Below are 20,676 nucleotides of genomic sequence, written 5' to 3'. Positions count from 1 at the left end.
TAACATGAAAATGTTGGTGGAACTGAGGAGAAAACAATAGGGGTTAGATAATCTTTAATCTTTTTTGCCTCAAGAAACCTATCCCCGTAGCCCTAACATCCACTAGGTATACATTACTTTGAGGCAAGTATTACATTCCCTAAACCAGCTTCTACATCATTTTAATTGACTACTTAGGATAAATTTATCAAGATATTTATGATTGGTAATAGACAGAAATAGTTAATCAGATGCATTATTAAAACTGGAGCAAGCCATTGTCCTGGACATGTGTAAAATGTGACAAATTAAGTAAAATGATTAATCTAGTTAATACTTTATGTAAAAAGATTATCCTATTATACAATATTTTTCGTCCCCTTTTTTCTTTTTCAAATTGGTACATTCCTGTGGCGAAATAAATCGAATATATTCGGCCTTTTTCTTAAAAGCAAGAGTCAAACCAGGTTAGAATTATTCTATTCAAAGACCTTAGTTAGCTGTTAACAAACCGCAGTCGCATTGACTTTGCAGCTTTGTACTTATCCAGCTGCTGCTACCATTATTATAAAAATCGACAGCCGCAGGAGAGCTTACTTTTTGCATCTAAAGCAAAACAGGCCTTTTTTCAACAACCGAGGATACGCGGCAACCTAACTCCCGTTGATTTTAAATTTTATTTTAATTAATACCATTTAAGTCTTATCTTACAGAAAGAAAATATTATATAGAATCAATATCTTTGAAAGATTTATTTGTCGATTCAATTTTCTGTAAAACCACATTGAGACATGACTTGACCTCGAAATAGCTCATAAATTCAAGTACTACAAAGAAAAAAAGTAAACCATTTTTTTTAAAGGGTTATTTATTAGTTTAAAAGTAAAATACACTAAAAATGAAAAGTATTTTTCATTTCCCTTTTATTCAATAAATTCAATGTCACCAATAGATTTCTTTACAAATTAGAGCATGATTTTAAATTGATAATTTCATAACATACTTCACTAAAAAGTGCGAGTCACTATTTCAAAATCAGTCACTTACAGAAAAAGGATGTTCATAAAAAAATAACAAAATTCTTACCTTTTGGATTAATTAGTGAGTTTTTAACATTATCTGATCATTTTTATGTTATAACACTTTGTAATATATTTTTAAAGATATTTTTCTATATGATTTAAAATGCACTGAAAAAGTGTGATGTTGGAGAAAGTTTGACTAAGCTATGCACACGATAAGACACACACTGATGAGGGGTGAGTACCACATATACACACATACACACTCACACACTCGCGATATTCTCACATGTGTGTGTCGTACGATCTAGCTAAAATACTAATTTTTAGAACTTGACAGAAAAAATGATATAAATGCAGGGTTAGAGCATCACCCTGAAGCTATTTTTTCAAATTGAAAAAAAAGTCAGAAGATTTTTTTTGAGGGGGGGTCTTTGAATGCCCCTTTGACACAAGTCCATGGCCATAAAAAATCCAGTATGGCTAAGAAACCGATTAATATCCGCTGGATAAGAACCGTTTATCGTCTATACTATACAAAAGTTTTTACTATGGCTTACACAACTGGTTTTAGTCTTATAAATTTTTATTTCAATATCCTCAGATATTAAAAATTCTTAAATTTAGTGTTTCTTAAAAATATTGGTTGCTTGTTATCGCTGATCTCATTTGAACATACAAGTCCTTGTTGCTTCACATATATTGTTTAGTTTTGTATGAACATTCTCCTATGCTCCCACACGCTACTGCTCCTTCCCCTCCCCTCACCCCGCTCCTCTCTCAACCACATTTACGTTCGTTCGTCCGTCCGGATGTATGGTATACCATTTTCGGAAGCGCAGCTTCTATTGGTATGTTTTTGGTAAAATGCAACAAATCAAGCGAAAGAGGTAAGCAAAAAAGCTTCAAAGTACAATTCAGTTTCAGATTGATCTTTGACAAAGCCCAAATTGTATTAAAATTGTGTCAAAAATAATCCATGTGACGTTGTTAGGGGTTTTCTTTCCCTCTTCTCCTCTCCTCTCATCTCCCTCATTTTATAACGTCACATTAATCATTTGATCATCTACGAACATTAATACATGTTACATAGAACTTGATTACAAAGATGCTTCGCTTATACCATTGTACCTTGTAGAAATCAGCATTAAAAACTTAGATGAATGAGATAATTATAACACATAAAAAGATTGTTGTCAAAAAGGTTAAAAATCAACATCATACCTATATTCTATAGAAATCACCATTAAGATATATAAGTTTTCCGGAATTTTAAAGTTAGGGGGCGATTTGAAATCTGCATCAAATTTTATGGATTTTTTATAAAATTCGTTTTTTGTATAATTCTCTATCTAAAAGCAGAAATTCAATTTAAGTTAAATAATTTTGGCATCTGTGATTGGTGGATTTAAAAAATCTGCGCTCTGAATGGATGTCGTACATCATTCAACCAATTAGAGCGGAGGTAGTTTAAAATCCACCTATCCTATTGGTCAAAATTAATTAACTTAAAATGTATTTCCGCTTTTAGATAAAGAATTATACAAAAAACTAATTTTATAAAAAATCCTTAAAATTTGATGCAGATTTCAAATCTCCCCCTAACTTTAAAATTCCGGAAAACTTATATATCTTAATCACCATGCCAAGTTTGAAAAATTCTAACATGTCCAAATTAACATTAAGGGCTAGTTTATGAGAGTATTAGGGAGGAGTAAAAATTAAAACAGCTCTAAGACTTACAGAGAGCTACTCAGAAAAGCCTTACTGAAAGGGATATTCTTGAATACAAAAAATATTGCTTATTAGGGAAAATCCAAACTCCCTCTAATGTAAAAAATAAGGGCGAAGCTACTAGGATATCATAAATGCAGCACAACATTGAATCAGTAGAATATGCTATCTATACTACAAAGTAGAATAATGTCTGTCTGTCCGTCCGTCCGTCTGTCCGTCTGTCTGTCCGTCCCTTAATAACTCGGCAACCACTGAACCGACTGGATTCTAATCTTCAGGGAATATACCTATTGGTCCTGTGGTGGTTTTAGGCTATTTTCTTGAGGGTGGGACACCCACAACCCACCCAACACCCAAAAAATCCCCCCTTTTTTTATTACCTCTTGGGGCAAAGCACCTATAGGCTAGGGGCGAAGCCGCTAGTATAGGTTAAAAAGTAAACCTTTTGATCAATATGGCTTTATTTCATTTAACGTAAGATTAAATGACCATATTATCCTATCCTTGTTTGTTGATTGATTTTTTAATCTAAAAAAACAAATGATGTGAAAACAAACTGTTTTTAGTGATTTATTGACAATATTTTCCCTAAAAATTTAGTATTAAATGTCTATTTTCCGTATTAACAGAGTGCCATTACTCTCTAGCCGTTATATGTGATCTGAACAACTTGTAAATATAAGTAATTTTTATTGAAAATTTTCTTATAATTATCTAAATCCATATCTAAGATGTATAAAAGCTTTTTTATAGGTTATTTAATAACGTCGTTATATTTGGACATAATTGTCCTTGTTTCCTTTAAAAAAATATGTATTTTATTTCCCCATTATATCAATTAAACACACATACACATACTTATTATTTATTCAATGAGGATTATATAATATTTATTGGTTTTATCATGTGTCTTCAAAATCGATTTTGCTATAATTTCTATTAGGATATCAGAGTAAGAGTGGTGGGGGCTCTTATTTGTTCTGTTTATTATACATATTATATTATTCTATATACAATTTATCAATCACAGCGGTTGATTATTGATTTTTTATTTTATGTGTAAATCATTTCAAGTCTTTAAAAAATGATACCATGAAATATTTCATTTTATAGAATACATTATATAAATAAATGAGGAGCTGATACATAAAGTTTATTCATTTACTTCTTTAATTTCATTTGGATTTAGTTGAAGAAAGAGATAAGTTCTTAAATATGTAAAAATTTCCGTCATATAATAAGTTATGCACAAAAATACATCTTGGTAAATATACACACACAAAAAAACATACAAAAACCTAATAACACAAACAAACACACACTCCCTTTTTTGTGCACAAACATAAATACATTTTTACCTTTGTAGTGTGTGACTGTACAATGATTCTAGGGGACAAACAAACAAAACCGCATGTACACATGTAACAAATTGTTATAAAGTTTGTTTGCATCATCTAAATAAAATCCAACTTGCAGAACATTTAGCTCAACAACTGCTAGGAGATGAGAACAGCGCGGGAGTTGTGTATAAATGCACGGGGCATTCGGAGCGCGCATATGAATGTCGTCTTACTAATAAGAAAATTTTTTTGAATAATATCAGAGAATATCCAATATTTTGTTTGCTTTCTTCTATACTTTCCTACTCTGGAATTACTTTCCTTTCTGCAACCAATCTTTTATTTACCATTTCTTTCTAAGGGTTTTGATAGTTTGTTTTCTTAATAATAAAAACATATGTTTATTTTTAGATTAGATTATAAAAAGATATTTCAAATATTTTTTACAACTGTTATAAAAAGATTTTGAATTCAAAAGAAAAATATTTTTAGTATAAAAATATTTTTGCAAAGAAGTACAAGTGTGTAAATAAGTGGTAGTAAAAATCATTGAATTTTTTATTGTTGTGATAATTTTCGTTTTTTTAAATCAATTAATTTAATAATAATTACAGAACTAAAGTTTGTTAAATTTTTATAAAAGTATTCAGAAATCTATTTTGATAAAGTTAAACTGTAAATTTCAGGTTGAGAGATACTATGTTCGCGTCCCTACTTGACGAAGATCCCTCTGGAGAGGAAGATTCTTTGTAAGTATAGCAGTTCTTATCTTTAATGTATATTTTGTTTTTAAAGCATAATATCACTGAAATTGCTTGTTTCAGTTTTGTTATAGACCTTTGAGTTGCTGATGATCAAACTCGCCTTTACCAAATATCTATGCCTCTAGAGGCTATTGCTCGCAGTCGCTAGTATGTAAAAAAGACAGTGGGATGTCCGTCTGTTTCGCCTCTATCAACTTAAACGATTATGTTATTTTTTTCAGGGAAGATTCATTTTGGTACTCTGCAGATTTGGGCTTCTATTGATTGAATGGCCAATCACGCCCAAAATTAGTGCCCATGCAAATACCTAAAAACAAAATGTTTAGAAAATTAATTAATGAAACGCATAATAAAGTCTTAAAAATCTGTCGAATAATTGTGATTCGCCCTCATCCAGGTATTGATTTTACTTTTTACACATATAAGTAATAAGATGTTGGAGTGTCTATCAGTCTGTATGTACCGAAAAAGCTCTTTAGCTCATGGACTTATATGCCTCTCCTTTACAGGGCCATTCTTTTTTCTATTTTGTAAGAGATTACCCCCAAACTCACAAAAGAAAAAAACTTCCTCTAGGGCTATAAAAAGCTTCCCTGGAGAGCCTTATCGGTCGAGTTGGTCAGCGAGATCTTGTTTGGTACAGACACACAGAAGACAGACTCACATCCTGTCATTTTCATATGAGAATAACATATGTGAGCAATCAAATGACAAATATAAAAGACATATGTAATAATATAATAAACAGCTGTTTTTAAATAGTATTCCTTTCTGTATTCCTTTCTACATTTTATGAAAAATATATAAATGTTTAGGAAAAATATTGTTATGAAACTATGATATGAATCGAATATCAAAGAAATAAATCATTGAGAAAAAATGGTGGAAAAACAACATAGAAATACTACGGATTGTTAAGTAGTATTAAAGATATAGTTGACCAGCAAAGTGATTCAAATAAATATAATATTGTGCTATACAGTGATACATAATGTCAAGAAATAAATTAGGAACCATAAACAACTTCTTTTTAAACTTCGCATTTAGAATTGTTGTCAACCTTGTTTACTTTAAGTTGGTTTGACTTAAATTATCATTTGATTAAAAAATCTAATTTTGTATATTGCTTTCTGTTGTTTTACGTTTAATAAACTACAACTGAATTAACAAAGAAGTTTTAGGTAGTTTATATCAAATTACGTAAAAAAAGACTTTATTATTCAATAATTCGACTCAAACAACTTATTATGAGAAAAAGAAAGTATTAATTAGATTCTTGACTATAAAAAAAATATCTTAATGTATAATTATCATTAAAAACAGTTTAGGGTAATTTTTGCGTTCCTTTAAATTTCTTAAGAAATAAATATTATATAGAAATATGATACTACTATAAATTAAGAGGAGTTGCTTATTGATTGATTTAAACTAGGTTACGTTCCTGTCAATACATCTGAAGTTATTTCGTTTCTTATTTTCAACTATTCTCTATATCTTTAAGAGCAAAGCTACTCCCTAACTTGTAGTATAACGATCTCACCACATGACCTACGTATTATAAAATGACTTAACAATGTACTTTAGGGCATTGCGAATCTATTGCACAATTTTCTATTGATTGACATGTTTGTTTTTCACTTTACTCATTTTCTACAGTTTCGTGGTCATTAAGATATGTTTGGTCTGGGTTTATATGAAAGCTGCGCTACGTATGAACATTTATGCTATTGTGTTAAAAGATAAATTTTACACAATTTACTTCAAGTGTGTTTCTTTGTAATTTTACAATTTTCACGCTAAATTTTGCATGGATAGTTGAAAATAAAACTTTGTGAATAAAAGGTTGAAGTTAGAACTATGTGGAGATATTATGATGAAGAGGACCTGAGGTAGTTTACATTACAATCTATAGAGTAGATGCGCTGCCATGAAGTCATATTTTATGATGAAATAGAATTACTTATTTTGGTGATAGCCTTTTATAGAAGCAAAGCTTTTGTATGACTAATAGTGACTGTCCTTAAGACCGTCCATGACGTTATTGGGCCGGGTAAACATGCTATACTTACTATTTAGATTCATATATTATTATTGTCATGACTAGCGGTCGGTGGTGCCCTTAGCATTCAAGAGATATATTTGGGGAGGGAAATGGAAGGGCTAAAAAATAGCCTAAAACTCATAAAAAGCTTCACTGTAAAAGAGAACCATATACATAGGTTCATCTAGTAGCAAAATCCTTAGCTACAGACAAAAAAGCTTACTACTTTATATAATAAGATATGTACCATTTTCCGTATTCAATATTTTAAGTTTCATTTATTGAATTGAATTCGCTAATCGCTAATTTTAAATGTTGTGATACACATCCTTGTTATATTTAGAAATAAATGATGCACTATTTTATAATTTATTTTCAAAGTTTCAAATTACTTCTTATTTACTATTATAAAGAAACAATACAAATATTTTGTATACATTAATATTGGAAATATAATTTATTAACTAATGCAATACATTTAATTATTAGATACACATATTAAATCATTTTAAAAATTACATAGCAAGGAGTAATTAAGCCCTGGAGAAGGCCGTAAATTTACCCCTTTAGTTGATTTCATTTTTAAATTTTATTTATAGTGAGACTTAATAAAGATTTCATTTATTTGTCTGAAGACATAACAAGTTAATTATCTTTTAGGATCATAAGTTCTTAGTTCATAGATTTTCCATTGAGAACTTAATTGAAAATTTGATTTAATTTCATATAAATTTTCTAATTATACATATATATTTAAACACATTAAACACGTGAAAATTAAAAAGAATTTGGTATATGATTAAAGCTTTAAAATCGGCTTATGGATTGACGTAAAAAGTAATAATAATACCGACAAAAAAATGTGGAAAACTATCCAAACGAACTGACAGATATGCGGATGTTTATACATATATTGTAGATTCGTTATCAAGAAGGGAATATACAGGACACATGTGTTTTCTATTCCATTAGTCATCATTTTAATTTAGTCAAACGCTTTACTTATATCAAAGTGAAATAATTATATCATTTAAACTTTATTTGATGATGTTTATTTTAATAAAAAAAAGTGAATAGAAAAGCTGTATATAGAATTCGTTTTTCTAATAAACAAGAATACTTTGGTCATTAAGCAGCACAACAAATCCAAGCCATGAATATGTTTGAAGAAAAACTAAAAGTTGGTCAGAGGTCAAGTTAAAAACAGAATAAGAGTTTGAGGACGGTTTAACTATCATAGCGAACAAAGGGATAGTAAAAAAGTAATGAGAGAAATGATACAGATTTTATGAATTTGAACAATAATCAATAACTTGTATGGATGCAGGAGAAGATTGGGAATTGTGAGATAATAGAGGTGATAAATTTGGGTGAGAATTAGATAAAGATAAACTGTACATTTTTACATACTTAAGTGAAGGACATACGAACCTTGATTATAGAGTAGTTGCATTGATACTTATTAATTATATAGATCAAAGAACTCTACATTAAATTGTTCTACCTGAAATATGAGATAATTGATTTTATTACTAACATACATATAAACATATTTTACAGCTGCTTTCATAGATTTTTACTTAGTTTTAGTAATATTTTGTTCATAATTGTTATTTTATTTAATACTTTAAAAAAAAATATTATACCTTTTTTTGCACAAGGACAAGGCTTTCAATAGATAGCACAGCTTACGCAGTACTTAAGTTTTCGAAAAGCATCATATGCGCAGTTTTTAAACAAAAATTAAGCATTTATCTTAAAACAGCTGAATAAACCTACGGATAAAAGCAAATTATGTTATTATGATAAATTTCTTAAATGTGCTTTTAATGAAAAAACAACATTTTTTGCATATTTAAAGCTGTATGTCGTTTGCTAGAATGGAATATGCACATTACATGTATATTAAACATGATTACTATAGTCTTGATTTACCAGAAGATAGAAGGTAGGTTTCAACAGTGTTCTTTTCAGTGATGTGCACATGCTTTTTTAATTTGCTGCGAGATGAGTCCCCCCCCCCTCCCTTCCTTAAGTTTTAAACAGAACAAAAAAATTTGCCTTTGTATTTTTGTTAAAGGTAAGCAACATGCAAAAAAGACCTTAATAACCTAATGATATGAATTAAGCTTACTGAAAAGTAGGGTTGGGCCGGATATCCGGTCATTCGCAATATCTGGTTGGATACAGGATATTAAAACTAGGGTTGGGCCAGATACTTATTTGGCCGGATACCAAATACCAGATATCCGACTGATTTATAGTGCCAATTAACCAGATATTGAAATAGCCAAAAAATAAAAAATAAATCGTAAAAAGTGGCTGCCGTTTAGCTGCTGACTGCCAGCTGCGGTGGCTGGCAACTGCCAAGTACATCTGTCACCGCCAAATATCATATTTTGAGATTTCTAATATAAAATTTTCATATAAATAAACATTTTCTGAAAAAAAAATTTCTTCTATATTCAAAAATAAGATAATTACAGTTATTTAAAATCTAAAGTAGGGATTTTTGTAGTATTATATAAAATGTTAATTGCCGAATATCCGGCCGGGTAGTTTTAATATTCGGGATCTAGCCGGATATTAAAAACTGAAAAGTTTTTTAAAAAACAATTATCAGTGGTCTGATTTCAGATAAAGGTAAATTACAGGTAGCTTATTTGCAATATATAATTTATGTCCATGTTTTTAGGGGTATGAGGGTGACCTCAGGAAAGCTGACAATCCACAAAGATGATGGAAATATGATTGGAATTAGTATTGGGGGAGGAGCTCCACTTTGCCCCTGTCTCTATATTGTACAGGTATAATATAATTATGATTAGTATTGGGGGAGGAGCTCCACTCTGTCTCTATATTGTACAGGTATAATATAATTGTAATTAGTATTGGGGGAGGAGCTCCACTCTGTCTCTATATTGTACAGGTATAATATAATTATAATTAGTATTGGGGGAGGAGCTCCACCCTGTCTCTATAGTGTAAGGTATAATATAATTATAATTAGTATTGGGGGAGGAGCTTCACTATAATATAATTATAAATAGGGTTTAGGGATGTATGGACTGCCCCTAATTATACAAAGCTTGGATTTTGATAATATTCAGAAATGCCAATCAATAAATATTTTATTTAGATTTTTGACAACACCCCAGCAGCCAAAGATGGAACATTAGAGAGTGGAGATGAAATTCTTTCTGTTAATGGTACTAATGTAAAGGTAACAATCAGTCTAACTAACAGAACATCACATATAGAGAAGGATTACTATGAGAACATTGTGATAATTCTCTCAAACATTTCACAAAAACTAATCAAAAAATGAATGCTCTTAAAATTTTTATGAATTGTATATTTTTCTTTTATAACAATACTCTTTTGTTTTAATGGAAATTTTTTGAATTATAAAACATAAAAAATTCAATGGAAATTTTGTAGGGTAAGACAAAGGTTGAAGTGGCCAAGATGATTCAAAGCACTCCAGATCAGGTTGTCATCGGGTACAACAAACTACATGCAGATCCAAAACAAGGTTTGTTATTGTCTAAGATTATCAGGGCTTGGCAGCCACGTACCAGCTGCCTGTAAGCCTCAGGGAAATCAACCTTTACAAATTCATAAATCAGCTGGAATTCTAAACCTGACACAAATATGGCAATCCCTCTTCTAAAAAAATGTAAGCATACAAATGAGTTTAAATTTGATTAATAAATACTATTGGATGATACTTTTATATGTAGATTCAAAATAAGTCTTTTCATTAGCCTTTGCTTGATTAAACTGATTAAAACCAAAATTTTATCAGTTAATAAGACCTCTAATTATCTAGAAAAGTAAAGACCCCAACAATAACATACGTTGTTAGGCTGTTATTCCATCTGTTTGGTCTAGAAAACCTAATTTTGTAATATCGACTTAATCCAAATATTTTATCCAGGTAAAAGTTTGGATATAGTGTTGAAGAAAGTGAAGCATGCCATGGTAGAGAGAATGAGTGCTTCTACTGCTGATGCTTTAGGCCTCTCCAGGTACATAAGCTGTTTTTAAAAGCGAAGCTTTTCTAAAATTAGAGTCAAAGATATTTGAATAGGATGTCTTTAAATCTGTCCTACCTTCACCCAAAACTTCCTTATATTCACGTAATGCACATATGCACAATAACACTGACAATAATAAACTTGCTGAAAGATTTTTGTCGTATTTTTTCTAGATTGTTTATAGCAAAGCTATAAATTATATATAAAAGATGAAAGATGAAAGAAGGTGTTTGTAAAGATTAAAGCATATATTCTTATTCATTATTATTCCATCCATGTTTTTTAATTAATTTGCTTTACTTTAGAGGATTTTGTTTAACCCTTGCAATATTAAATTATTATTAATAATATTTAATTAGTTTTATATCCGCTGTAAAGATTAATAATATTTGTTTCTTAAAATGAATATAATCCTTTTTATAAAGATGACAAACATTCAACAACAAAAGTAGAAGACACATGACATAGATTAAAGCTAGTCATTATAATCATTGTATAAAAGTAACAGGATGTTTTTCTGTCTGTCTGTTTGTATGCACCGAAGGATATCGCTAACCACTGATCCGATATGGTTCTCCTTTGCAGTACAGATTTTTATAGTTCCAGGGAAGTTACATAACTAATTTTTTTTCATCTTTTTCTTTTTAAAACTGAAATTGGTCCCTCTAGGGGAGTAGCCGCTACTACAGATTAAAAGGTTAATTTTTAATGGAGAAAGAAAAAACACACCAATAATGTATAGACTAATAGCAGAAATACAGATAGACTGCCAGAAGTTAATGTCTTTTATAGTTGCTCCGCTAAAATTGCTGGAACTTTTTTCCTAAATCTGTTTCTGTGTCCCCATTCTCTTAATCCTTTTCTAAATCTTTTCATTATCTACTAACGTCAAGTAAATGAATAATTACGTAAACAATTTTTTTACTTTTTATTCATCCCTTTCTTGTCTAAAGCGGACGCACCCAAAGTATTTAATAGGGCCTTGTATTAGAAAGGGTAGAAAAAAGCCTAAAGGTGGGACATATTTGAAGCTTTCTTAAAATAAAGAAATCAATCAGAGGTCGATTCTTAAAAAATCAAGGGGTCATCTCAGAAAACTAAGAAATTAAGTATCGCTGAATCGGCTATGTACACCAAATTTTTTTTAAATCTTCCAAATATATAAGGAATCTAACAAAATGGATAACCTTTCTATGATTTTAAACACTTTTCTTTTTTCAAAATAAAATTTGGTGATCTAGCTAACGTTGCCGCTGCAGCGACCCTAGTTTTTTTTTAAGAATCCACTTCAGGTCATTGGTTAGCACATTGTTTTTCTCTTCAGGGCTATCCTGTGCAATGACAGTCTAGTAAAGAAGCTAGAAGAACTCCAACGAACAGAGGATATGTACCGAGGCTTGGTAGCTCACACCAGGAACGTTCTTGTTGGCTATTATGATCTTGTTAGAGTATGTAAAGGTAAAAAAAATATGCAGATTAATTTAATGCTAATGCATGTTTTATTATCAAAACAGCAGGAAGACTGCTATTTCCTTAAGATTTCCCAAACGATTGTCTTTTAGACATTTATTCTAATATATATGTCGAAAAATCTATTTTTTTCTTGGCTTGCAAAGGATTAGGAACATACAGACAGAAAAAGATAGTTGATTGGTTTTAGACAGACTAAGAAAGTAATAGAAAGAGGAAGAAAAAACACATTTAATTGTGCTCCCCAAAAAGTTTTGATCGACACTTCTTTTTTTATATTAAATAATGCAGGTTATTTTTTATCATGTTCTTTATTTTTAAAACTCAATTGAAATAAGAGAGGTTTTTCCCCTATTTGTTTCATAAATCAGGGGGTGGGAGGTCAGTGCTCCGAGTCCACAAGGAACTTTGAGAAAAACCTGGGATTTATCTAATTTTCAGAGCTTGGAGATGAGTTTTGTAAGATTGGAAACAGAGAGCCACAAAAAGAAGCAAATGAAGCCTTTTCTGAATTTGGAGAATATCACAGGTAGAATTTATAATTTTAACAATTGATATGTAATAAATGGATAGGTATATGGAATTAAAGAAAAACCTAGCAAGTCGACGGTGAGTGCTGATAATACCCATCCCCTCCCCTTTTTTAAAATTAAAAATAGAATGGGGGGTTATTTTTTTTCCTATGCTAACCCCTACTCTGGGTCCTAACGATGTGTGGCTTCCAAGTACTCAATATAACCTAACCTAATCTGGTCTAAAGTTTTTTTAAAAAAAATAAAAAACTACCCCCGCCCCTAATTTTTAATTTATTTCAAAATAAGTAAGGAGGGTAGGATAGAGTATAAGTGCTCAAGAGGGTATGCCAATAAAAATTTTTTTAAATTATGATAGAATTTAAAAGAAATTGTTGATTATGACGAGCATAATGTTGCATTAAAATAGGGTTTCTTTTGATGCAATTTCAAACTGAGATGTCGAGAAAATACATGGAGTCATGGGAAAGCATTTGAATAGTTATTTATCTCATTGTATTTTAGACAGCTTTAGTAGTAGCGGATAGTAAAAAGATGAATTCTGAAATAATTCCGGTGTTGTCAGACTCGAGGAGCCGTAGGCCCAAGCTTGCAATACTGGTTTTAATATTATGATTTTTCATTTTGTAATTCGTAGAAGTTGTCTATAATACGATATGGTATATGAAAAAGCACAAAGTAATTTACCATTGTATTTTTGAAAAATAGGTAATTTTTCACGATTTTTCAATTTTAGGCAAATGGAAAAATTTGGAATTCAAATGTTGAAACGAACGAAGCCAATTCTATCAGATCTTGGTACTTACCTGTCTAAGGTAAATTACTTTCAGATTTTGGTTCCATTTTATATATAAAAAAAAGAGGGCCAATAATGCCTATTAAAGGAAGCAAAGTTGCAAAACTGTAATATTGTAATCAGGTATCAGACCATAAATTCATATCCCATCCAGCCAATTTTGATCAACAAAGCCACTTATGTACAAGGTTTCCGTGGTAAACTTATTTTTTTTAAAACGCTTATTACTCCCTTGATATTTGAGCTATCTTAGTAAAACAAAAAAGAACAAGGAAATATTTGCTTTGTGAACTTTAGGATGACCTAGGGGCCAAGCGGCTGGTCAGAGACTTTCAAAGCATACCAATAGAACCGTTTTTTATAAAGAATTCACCTCAGTTTGCGACGGATACCCAGTAGATAAATTATTGGTAAAAAGTTTGGATTAGTTTGTGTTGACTTTGACCCCTAAAGTTTTATTTTTTAAATGACAGAACGTGTTTATTAATTGATTATCTTTTGACCATATCATGATTTCTTATTTCTTTTAGGCTATACCTGACACAAAATTGACAATCAAGAGATACGCAGATGTCAAGTTCGAATATCTTTCTTATTGTCTAAAGGTAATTATTCTATGATATAATGTAACAGTAATGTTTCTAGCTACCTGGGTTTCATCTTATAGAATTGTTCTATGTCGGTGTTTGTTCCTAATTTCAATTTAAATTTTTCAGGTAAAAGAATTGGACGATGAGGATATATCATATCAAGCCATGAACGAACCCTTATATAGGTAACATATATATCATTAGAAGAACAGTGGCTTTATTTTTTTTTATTTTTTACTTTGCACTAGGGAAATTTCGGGTATAGTAAATGTGTTTATGTAATAATGTAAAATACAAAAATTTTCAAACTCTTTATAGTGCTTATAAAGGGGATAGATTTTAAGACTTTTGGCCGAAGTATCCCGAATGACGTTATATATTAGAATAGTCCATTATAACAAAGAGTTTAAAGAGTTTCTTGGAAGAAAATCAAATACAAATTTTTGCAGGGTGGAAACTGGAAATTACGAATACAGGCTTATTCTGAGATGCAGGGCGGACGCTAGAAAAAGGTAACTGTATAAAGTGCATCCTAATGCCCTTTGAACCCTATTTTTTCTGAAGTTAAATATTAATAAAAAATTGCCAATACCAATTGGTTGTAATTTTCAGGTAATCTTGATAATGAGTTATATGTTGCCCCGAGCCTGAGATAACCAATAACAGTATAATAATTGGGGACTTTAATTTCCCGCCTCTTTTTAAAGTTTTTAATGTTAAAAATTGGGAGTGGTTTTAAGTTATTTTGCTCACCTTCCCTAAAAATCTCCTAGAGGCGAACCAAACAATAGATACTTGGACGTTTTTAAAGAGAATTCATGACTTTTGGGCATTTAGTGTCAAATAGATTTTTGTAATTTTCAAGAACTAATTTGGTAACCTATAAACAAAACGTTTAGATAAGAATATTCAATTTCATAAAAATTCTGTAAAGAGTTTTTTTTGTAAAACTTACTTTTTCTGGTGAAATTAATTTCTATGAATAGAAGAAAAGAAAAGGAAGGAGATACTGTCAAATTAATTTAATTTATTAATCCTACTTTCCCCCAAGCTTTTTCAGCTGCCAAAGGCAACTTTTACATATAAATTTAATGTTATACTTTTTCATTGCTATATCCCTAAACCGTGTGAAATTTTGAAATTATAATTTTGTTTAAATCTAATTTAAATCCATCTTATCTTTATTTATAAATATATTTCTTTCGTCTATCTTTATTTTACTGTACTCTCTGTCAGTCAAGATAGACTTGATGTTCAACTGCTATCGTGCATGTATAAAACTAGTGGCTGCGCCCCTAGAGGCCTCAATGAGGGGAGGATTGGGAGGAAGGGTGATTTAAAAAGAAAAAGATTTTTTTGTGGGGAGAGTGATTTTTCTACCTTTTTTCCTACCATATCGGTTCAGCGGTTAGCGAGATCCATCGTTACAGACACACAGACAGAGATCATGTTACTTTTATATAATGAAGTCTGAGTTTACGCTTGATATCTCTAGCCGACCTCGATGTTCAAATAATTTTCAAAGGGCTATAATGAAGTGCAAATTTGAGCTTGACTATAAAAGTACCGAAAATTATCTGTGTAGTACATATGATTTGATCCCTTTTTTTCCATTTATTATGATTTACACCTTTTAAGGTTCGCCGCTTTGCGTTCAGATGTGCTTGTAAAAATGGAGCTTCTTGATAACAAACATGTACAGGTATAAAACTTAATGGTTTCAAGATAATTTCTGTTACAGTTAGATACAATTTAGAAAAATTCAGTATTTTTTTGCTATTAAGGTAAATGGTTCTTAAACATACTTTTATGGTTATTTATTTATTACATGATTTAACAAAATATACGCATTGTGTCTCATAATCTTATACAATACTGATTATCTGCCTTAATCTGGTGGATTTTTTAGTATTTTTGTAAGCAAAGCTTTTCAATATAAATGCCCAAACGTTCAATCCGTTACTGTTAGCTTTAATTGTTTAATATTTATAGTCATGTTGGAGCCGAACGAGGATTTAAAATTTCCATATGATAATGTTTTAATCGTAGAATCTCTATGACTATAAAATGTAAATACATCTGCAGAGCCTTAATTAAATACATGCATCAAATTTAGATTTTTAGATGATATTAATTTCTTCACAATCGATATAAAAAGCAGCTTATACCAACAACGAAATTAATTCGAAAAGAAATCACGAAACATATACTTGATTTTGGGGGCCAGCACTTAGTAGAATAGACCACCTTTTTATCTGACCCAAAAATATTATTCTATCTAACTTGTTGGCTATACCATATTCCTATACTAAAAGCGGCGACATTTAATGTTTATTAATGTTCTTCAGTATGACTGTCTTATTTAAGAAGCTTTGCTTTTATGGATATTTTATTTAATTCAGGATATTGTTCATCAGTTGAGAAGGCTTATGGAATCTCTCACTATTTTCCATCTAGGTACAGAGTTACCATTATAAATTCATGTCAGTTTAATAGAGCGGATTATCTCAGGGAGGGAGGGGACATTGGCCCGTTTATTACACCAATTCAAAAAGTTTATGTTAGCTTAACAACTTTGAGACTTTTATTGAATTTTGGTTGGGTCATTAAGTTGAGTGTCCACACGTTTCAACCAATATTGTAATCTACAGAAGGAGTAATAATGTTTCTCGTATTTATTCGAATCCGGTGGATAGGAACCGGTTCTCATCTATACGAAAAAAACTATGTCTAGCATCGAATTATATCCAGCTTTCTACGAATATAAAAATGTACATTCTATATCCGCGGAAAGCTGTTTATAATACGATGTAAGAAATAACTATTATCTCCATACATCAATGTACATGGGATGTACATCAATTCACTGGCAAGTGTGTTTCTCTTATATCCCTAGGATGACATTCTTGTTTGTTTGTAGAGAAAATAAATTCTGTAATGAAAAAAAAAATTAAATGAAAAAAGTATAAATTAAAAATATTTGTTATAAAAAAGGAGGGGTGATATGACGTAAATCAAGTATGAAGGTCACTAAGAAAAATCAAACAAATTAAAACATTACATCATAACTGGTATTGATTAATATAATCTAAAATATTTATTCAGTTAAAAAGCTACTTTTTCTGGTAATACAAATTTCTATGAATCTATACATGATTTGTATTGTTCATACATTGATTACGGGAACTTTACAAAATCAACGCCCCCCCCCCCTCCTCCATTTTGTAGAATTATAAAATTATTTAATTAAAAGAGATGATTTTGTTGTAGATTGTCAGAAAATGTTTGATGGAGTAAAACTTTTCCCCATAGAGCTACAGTTGGGTAACCAGGCATTTCAGTACAATACTTCCTGCCAATACGAGGTGTGTAATAATTTAGATCTGTTGGAATGGGCAACTCTAAAATTTAAAATGACCGTATGTATAGTGATTTCCTATATATTTATCTACCCCTCCTCTCTCTTTCTTTTTCTTTCGTTCTTTCTTTTTCTTTGCCTTTTTAACATCTGCTCTATATCTCATTTTGTCCGTTTGGTCATTCGTGATTTTTGTGCTTTGCTTCTTATACTTATGGATATTTGTAAACCTTGATAAAAAGTATTCATATGCATAGGACAAAGCAATATATTGAGCACAAAGTTCAAAAGGCTATTTTTCAAAAAAGGAAAAGGAATTTTTCTAAATATTCCAAAAGTTTTAGAAGCCCAAACTCCGGGTATAGTCCTTTTCTTGGCATCGCACCTTAACTTTTTTTCACAGTAACTTTTTTCCTATTTCTAGCCCCTGCTAGGCAATCACCTAACCCAATATAACCTAACCTAACCTATATAAAGGCATTTCAAAAACGACGGATCGCCCCTTAAGGGGCGTTGCTACGAAAGGGACTATTGCCCAAACTCCGTTGGGGGAAGGGGGGGAGTAGTGGTTAAGAAATTGGTTCAATTAAAATCATTAACTATTTTTGAATATTTAATTCTTTTTTTGTGTAATAAACAATAAAACAAAGATTTTATCGCAAAATAAAATTTTAAAGGATTTTTAAAGAAAGAGCAAATTAAAAGGAATTATCATTCCAGATAATGGCTGAATGCTTATCCAACAATTTTAATTAAATTTAGTGAAATCAAATTTTTTAATTAGAAAATTTTTTTTTTTCTCTTTTTGCAAAAAAATGATCGATTAATATATTCTGTAACATAAAAAAAGGAAAGTATATACTTTAAAGTTGCTGTGCTTGTAGTATTATGAATATAATACAGGCATTGTGCATTTATGCATTAACAAATTATATAAAAAAAATAAATGTTTTGGGTCTATTACTAGCAGGGCTCGGCAGCCACGCGTCAGCAGCCAGTAACCCTCAGGGTAATCAACCTTATACAATTTTTAAAAGGTTGCTGGAAGTCTAATCTTAATCCAAAAATAACTATATTTTAAAAAAATGCAAATCATCCAAACAGATTTAAATTTGAGGCCGAACCTTGATTAATAGTTCTAAAGCAAGGATGACAACATCATTAATTTCTTAATCAATGCCATAAATAAAAAGTTAAGAAGCAGATGGGCAAACTGAGTTATAGAGTAGGCACTTGGCCAAAGATATCTTAAAGTTAACTCTCTATCATTATAATCAACAGCAAAGTAAATTAATTTTATATTTATAAATATGTGTAGTTCTTATTGAAAAGAACTATAGACAAATTTTTTTTTAAAGTTAACACATTTTATCGTTCTACTACTGTTTTTAACTTATAACACATAACCTTTACGGATTTTTCCCGAAATCTACCCCTCTCTTTATATAACAAGTTTGTATTTCTTCCATAGTATTCCATATATCTACAATCTTACATAAGATAAATCAGTGTGTAATGAAAGAATCGGTAATGATAACTTTATTAAGGATGAAGTAGAGGAAGAAGAAGGAACGGATGCACTTACAGACTCCAATCTAACCAACGCATCTGCTGCTGATAATGCTGATGATCTTTTGGGCGGTGGCAACAGTGGTTTTCCAGAGCAGGCCACATCACATGCATTAATCCAAGGCTTAGAAGGATTAAACTTCAGCTCTAATTCATCTAGTTCAGATTTAAATGGCCTAAACATGAATTCAGAGCAGCCATTACTAGGACTAACTAATCAAATGCAAGATTCATTGAGTCATCAACATCAAAACTATTTTACCAGTCCAGCCAACCCTCCGCCAGTGCTTATGCCCATACAAAGTTCCTCAACTATTTTACCTGAAAAATCAGTATTTGATCAACATCCTAATGTGAACATATCACAAGCAGCACCTTTATTAATGCCAACAACAAGTCAGCAAGAATCAGCACAACAATCAAATCTTATCATTGGCCAAACATTTCAGCAAAGCACTCAGCTCATTGGTCAAACACAGCAAAGTGAACTTCTTGTTGGTCCAGCACAATCAAGCAATCAGCTGATTGGGCAAGCACAATCAAGCAACCAGCTGATTGGGAAAGCACGGTCAAGCAATCAGTTGATTGGACCAGCACAAGATTCCAGTCAGCTGACTGTTGAACAACTCCCAAGTAACCCTCTTATTGGCCAAGCTCAACATCAAAAGAAATCCCATCAGCAAGGCGTTTATCAACTAGATTCAACACCCTCCCTAACACCAAAAATGCCAATAAATGCACCAATTAGTGGTCTAGAAAAGGTAACACTGGAGGATATACCTCCTGAAAATGATGATGTTTTTAAGGAAACTAGCGTTGAAGTTGATTGGAATGAATTCACTTCTTAGAGTTACTTCAACCTATTTAGTTGCACTATTTAAAGTTTTTATGACTTTCCTTCAAAGAATAAAGTATCTAAATTTCGGCATGAAATTATTAAACCCAACTATAGTATACCTAAACATGTGACTAGGGATTAAGCCAATATTAACTATTCCTGTACAATTCAATGCTATTTAAATTCATTTTTAGGTAAAACAAATCTAAGTGTTTTTATGTGTTATATTTTTATGAAAAATGAGTTGTTAAATGTTTTGTTAGAGTCTAATTGGGCTATATATACTTTTGTTACCAATTAAGATGCTTTAGATGTTTTTTTTTATTAGTGTTACCATTGCTGATTTTAATATATGATTTAAATATAAGTTTTCTTTCAAATGTGAGGGAAATTTGATGATTATTCGTCAATGCGACTGTAAGTGAGGAAAGTTGTCGGTGTGGCGAGAACACTGTAATAGTGTCTGACTGATTATGACGTAACAAAAAAAATTAGCCAATGAGAGGCCACTATAAATTTTACCATTGGTCAATAACGGCCTCTCATTGGCTAATTTTTTTTTTGTTACGTCATAATCAGTCAGACACTATTACGGTGTT

At 30.9% G+C, this 20,676-nt stretch overlaps 2 protein-coding genes across 9 annotated transcripts in view; one reads left to right on the top strand and one right to left on the bottom strand.

The window, feature by feature from the left end:
- The window catches only part of LOC145326381 (uncharacterized), a 65,257-nt gene extending 64,024 nt beyond the window's left edge, over window positions 1-1,233 (bottom strand). For 5 of the 6 annotated variants that reach the window (XM_080169705.1, XM_080169706.1, XM_080169710.1 and 2 more), the window contains exon 1: window positions 1,066-1,230. The gene's annotated coding sequence lies outside the window, so the exon portion shown is untranslated. Of the gene's footprint in view, window positions 1-1,065 lie in introns of all 6 variants that reach the window. The other variant, XM_080169708.1, reaches the window with a different exon arrangement.
- Window positions 1,234-4,764: 3,531 nt separating this feature from the next.
- On the top strand, window positions 4,765-20,438 carry PICK1 (protein interacting with PRKCA 1). 3 transcript variants are annotated; one of them, XM_080169704.1, is made up of 16 exons: window positions 6,274-6,300; window positions 6,685-6,731; window positions 9,579-9,690; window positions 10,023-10,106; window positions 10,325-10,418; window positions 10,824-10,914; window positions 12,248-12,381; window positions 12,835-12,922; window positions 13,663-13,741; window positions 14,253-14,327; window positions 14,439-14,497; window positions 14,762-14,824; window positions 15,951-16,014; window positions 16,715-16,769; window positions 17,583-17,677; window positions 19,218-20,438. In XM_080169704.1, exons 2-16 carry the CDS (start codon window positions 6,700-6,702, stop codon window positions 20,085-20,087), a joined length of 1,995 nt encoding a protein of 664 aa, XP_080025830.1. In that variant the 5' UTR covers window positions 6,274-6,300; window positions 6,685-6,699; the 3' UTR covers window positions 20,088-20,438. The 3 variants fall into 3 exon arrangements, with proteins under 3 accessions (XP_080025829.1, XP_080025830.1, XP_080025828.1); XM_080169703.1 differs by lacking the exons at window positions 6,274-6,300; window positions 6,685-6,731 and adding an exon at window positions 4,765-4,827; XM_080169702.1 differs by lacking the exons at window positions 6,274-6,300; window positions 6,685-6,731 and adding an exon at window positions 8,727-8,831.
- The last annotated feature ends 238 nt before the right edge of the window (window positions 20,439-20,676 follow it).

Source organism: Acartia tonsa, chromosome 8 (genome assembly GCF_053477335.1).
Source record: "Acartia tonsa isolate MP-2025a chromosome 8, ASM5347733v1, whole genome shotgun sequence".
Lineage (NCBI taxonomy): Eukaryota > Metazoa > Arthropoda > Copepoda > Calanoida > Acartiidae > Acartia > Acartia tonsa.
The sequence above is the reverse complement of the archived record's forward strand: the minus strand, read 5'-3'. Positions and strand labels throughout refer to the sequence as shown.

What these genes read in the sequence shown, in the direction of transcription:
- PICK1 (XM_080169702.1), top strand. Translation starts at nt 8,749, where the DNA reads ATGTCGTTTGCTAGAATGGAATATGCACATTACATGTATATTAAACAT. An exon ending in TTGGTACTTACCTGTCTAAG is followed by an intron (nt 13,742 to 14,252) that starts GTAAATTACTTT and finishes TATTTCTTTTAG; the next exon opens with GCTATACCTGACACAAAATT. An exon ending in ATGAACGAACCCTTATATAG is followed by an intron (nt 14,498 to 14,761) that starts GTAACATATATA and finishes AAATTTTTGCAG; the next exon opens with GGTGGAAACTGGAAATTACG.